The sequence below is a fragment of the Saccoglossus kowalevskii genome, chromosome 3, assembly GCF_978046115.1.
Source record: "Saccoglossus kowalevskii chromosome 3, keSacKowa6.1, whole genome shotgun sequence".
Classification (NCBI taxonomy): domain Eukaryota; kingdom Metazoa; phylum Hemichordata; class Enteropneusta; family Harrimaniidae; genus Saccoglossus; species Saccoglossus kowalevskii.
Genome location: NC_140643.1, coordinates 26,203,265 through 26,206,583, shown reverse-complemented (window position 1 = coordinate 26,206,583; position 3,319 = coordinate 26,203,265). Strand labels below are relative to the sequence as shown.

Below are 3,319 nucleotides of genomic sequence, written 5' to 3'. Positions count from 1 at the left end.
AGAGAGCGACAAGCCCAACCTCAATCCAAAGGAGAAGAACCGGTTCCAGACGTTCCAACAACATATGATAAGATCAACGATAGTGACCATTCCATTGTTCAAGGAACTATAGTTGAACCTGTTCTAGATTTAACATTACCATGGCATACCTATTGTCCATTGATAGACTGGCCTGGACATAGATCAAGGGGACGGAGGAAATCTAGTGACCAGTGGAATGACCAATCCTGTCGGAACCAGACAATACAAGTTCAGGTGCGATAAACCACCTGATATTTGGATGACACTTAAAAAATATGCAAATTCAGAAGGCAATTTGCTAAATATCAGCTGGACAATGGACATGCAAATTACTACAGTCATCGAATATATACCATGTTCTGGTCCGCAGCATACCATTCCAAAGGTCATAGGATTTGATACATTCACAGCAACTACAGAAGACAGTACACCAGCTAGATGGAACAATATCTTTTACAGAAATCCTACACTCGAGAATAAATCTCATGTAGGTATTGGTATTACAAGAGCACCAATTGGTTCATTTGATCTAGGTAGACTCGATTTCAGTAGTGTTGCTACAAAGAACTATGATATGCCAGACTATGTTAGACAAGTTGGAAATTACTAGTTATGTATTCTTTTATTTATTAAGGTTCAATAAAAATTAAAAGCAATTATACCTCCCAGGTACAATTCTTTTAAAATAAAATTCCCACAATGCATTGCATTTGTGGGTAAAAAAAAAAAAGCCTTATAGAGGACCTCATTCCATGGTCACTGGTCCACGGTTGTTGTCACCTGGCAAACGATTGTTCATTTCATTTATGTATTTATTATAGCTTGTGACGTGCGATGACAGCATTCTGTTCCAACTAACTCAATAGGCATTCAATCAATACGAGAAATGAACGATGCATCAACACAGACAGATCGCAGTCAAGATGCTGATATTGTTGCTCTCTAAATTGAGAATCTGTGCTTAAAAAATGAACTTATGGACTTGAAAAGTAAGAAAAACAATTCCAGTAAAAAGAAACATTTCTCTGTAGAAGATGTCAGTGATGATGATGTGAAATGTAAATTTTATACTGGGCTTACTTGGTTGCAGTTACTTTGTTTGTGGGATTTTTTGGGACGAGCAACAAACAAATTGTCTTTATGGAGCAGACCAATGAAACATAATGAGAAATCACCTGGTCCAAAACGGAAATTTGAACCAATAAACGAGTTGTTTTTAACCCTAGTTAGACTTCGTTTAGGATTGCTACATTCAGATTTGGCTTATCGTTTTCAAATTAGTAAAGGCAAAGTCTCTAGTATTGTGATAACTTGGGTACATGTTTCTTCAATTCAGCACACAGATTCAGATTCAGATTCAGATTCTATGTTCCCTTCACGAGATATTTTGAAGAAGTCTTTGCCAAAGTGTTTCAAAAAGTATAAAAATGTCAGGTCAATCATAGATTGTACAGAGATTTTTGTCCAAACAGCAACCAACTTTCAGCAACAAGGTAATTTGTATAGTAGTTATAAATCTCACCCAACGTTTAAAGCTTTAGTAGGGATAGCTCCAAATGGGGCAGTCACTTACCTGTCAGATTTATTTGAAGGTGCTGCGTCAGATAGAAACATAGTAATTGAGTCAGGGTTTTTAGACAAATTAGAACCAGGTGATCTTATTCTAGCTGACCGTGGCTTTACAATTAGGAATGTACTGTTTGATAAGAAGGCTGACTTCTTCATGGGCGTGACAGGTTTACTGTGCAGGAGGAGGCAGAAACAAAACAGATTGCCAAAGTCAGAATTCATGTAGAGAGGGTAATTGAGAGATTGAAGAAATCCAGATTATTGCTCAAGTAGTTTCTCAAATGTTTTTTGTTGTTGGCTGTCTTGTGAATTTTCAAGAGCCACTGGTTAGCTAATTTACCTTCCATGGAAACAAGTATGGCTACCCCCCCAATTTTTTTTTTAGATTTGAAATTCACTTTGTATGATCTGTAAACTACCAAGAAATAAACAAAAGTTAGGAATGGATATGATTTTGTGATCAAGATTATTTGTGTGTAAACTTGCATCTGTCGTGTGTTTATGAAAGCACTACAAAGGTCAAGGGAAATGCATTTTATTTATCAGTACCTTTATTTTCAGTGAATAAATACGTTTTCTTTGTCATGTCAGAATTAGTAAATAAAAAATGGCACAATATTGAATTTGTTGTTTTTACTGTTGGTGCAATGTAAATGTAATGTTGCATATTTACAAAAAAATAATTTAGCAGTAATAGCTGAGCAATATTGCAAAACTGTCCTTGGCATAATAAATACTCCCAACTCATTCAAATTTAATTGACCCATCCCTTAATTGTTAAATACTGTAAATACATTTTTTTTAAATATTTATGATAAAACTGTAAATAAAAAATGGTGAAAACATTGAATCTTGTAAATATTTATAAAAATTAGTCCAGACCTTTCGGAAACAACAAATTTCATTGCCGCAACGAACAATCAATCCAGAATCTACAGATCCAGTACATACACGTACATAAAGTTTACTCTAAATGTACTGGTTCCAGGTCTTGTGGAATTCTCATTTCAAAATATTCTGGACAGATAAAACTGATGAAATTGTGGTAACCTGGGCTTTAGTTTCCCCCATAGCTCATGATCAAAAGTCACTCGCTGATAGAAAATGCCCCTCTTAGACCATACAACAAAGTAAGCAAAAGACAATCCAGTCACACCCATCTGCATCTGTATTTGAAGGTAGTACTGGTGCGAGGTTTTCAGGGATAGCACCCCATCATCATGTTCTCTTAAGCATAATGACGACCACTTTTTTTTAGAGAGCTTTGACTTCGCTTTATTGGGGTCAATATCTTCCAGCACCTTTGGACATTTTATTTCCAGTACACCATATTTATTGCTAGGTTGAGATGGCTGATATATTAATCCATCTGGATCACATCCAAGTTCTGGAAAAAGTGGATTTACCCACATACCAGTCGGTATGACTTTCATATCTGATTCAGTATCTTCCATCAGCTTGTCTGTTCTGGCCTGATCTTCATTCCCAATTCCATACTGCATGGCAAATGTTGTTGGGGATTTTTCCCATAGCTTTCTTCTGAGAACATCCATTATTCTTTTATCAGAATTGGCCATGTAAATCTCTCTGCAATTTGACGCAGTAATACGCAACAATCTCTGGGAGAACCATTCATCAGTACCTTGCTGCTTTACCAACATGTATGGCTGATGAGATGGTACTGACAAGTTTTCCAGTATCTGTGTCCTCTTTTTCCTTAATATGTCCA

General features: G+C 36.2%; 1 protein-coding gene across 1 annotated transcript; it reads left to right on the top strand.

The window, feature by feature from the left end:
- The first annotated feature begins 997 nt into the window (after nt 1–997).
- On the top strand, nt 998–1,816 carry LOC102802862 (uncharacterized). The gene has a single exon (XM_006818072.1). The coding sequence runs from the start codon at nt 998–1,000 to the stop codon at nt 1,814–1,816; it is 819 nt and encodes a 272-aa protein (XP_006818135.1).
- Nucleotides 1,817–3,319: the final 1,503 nt, after the last annotated feature.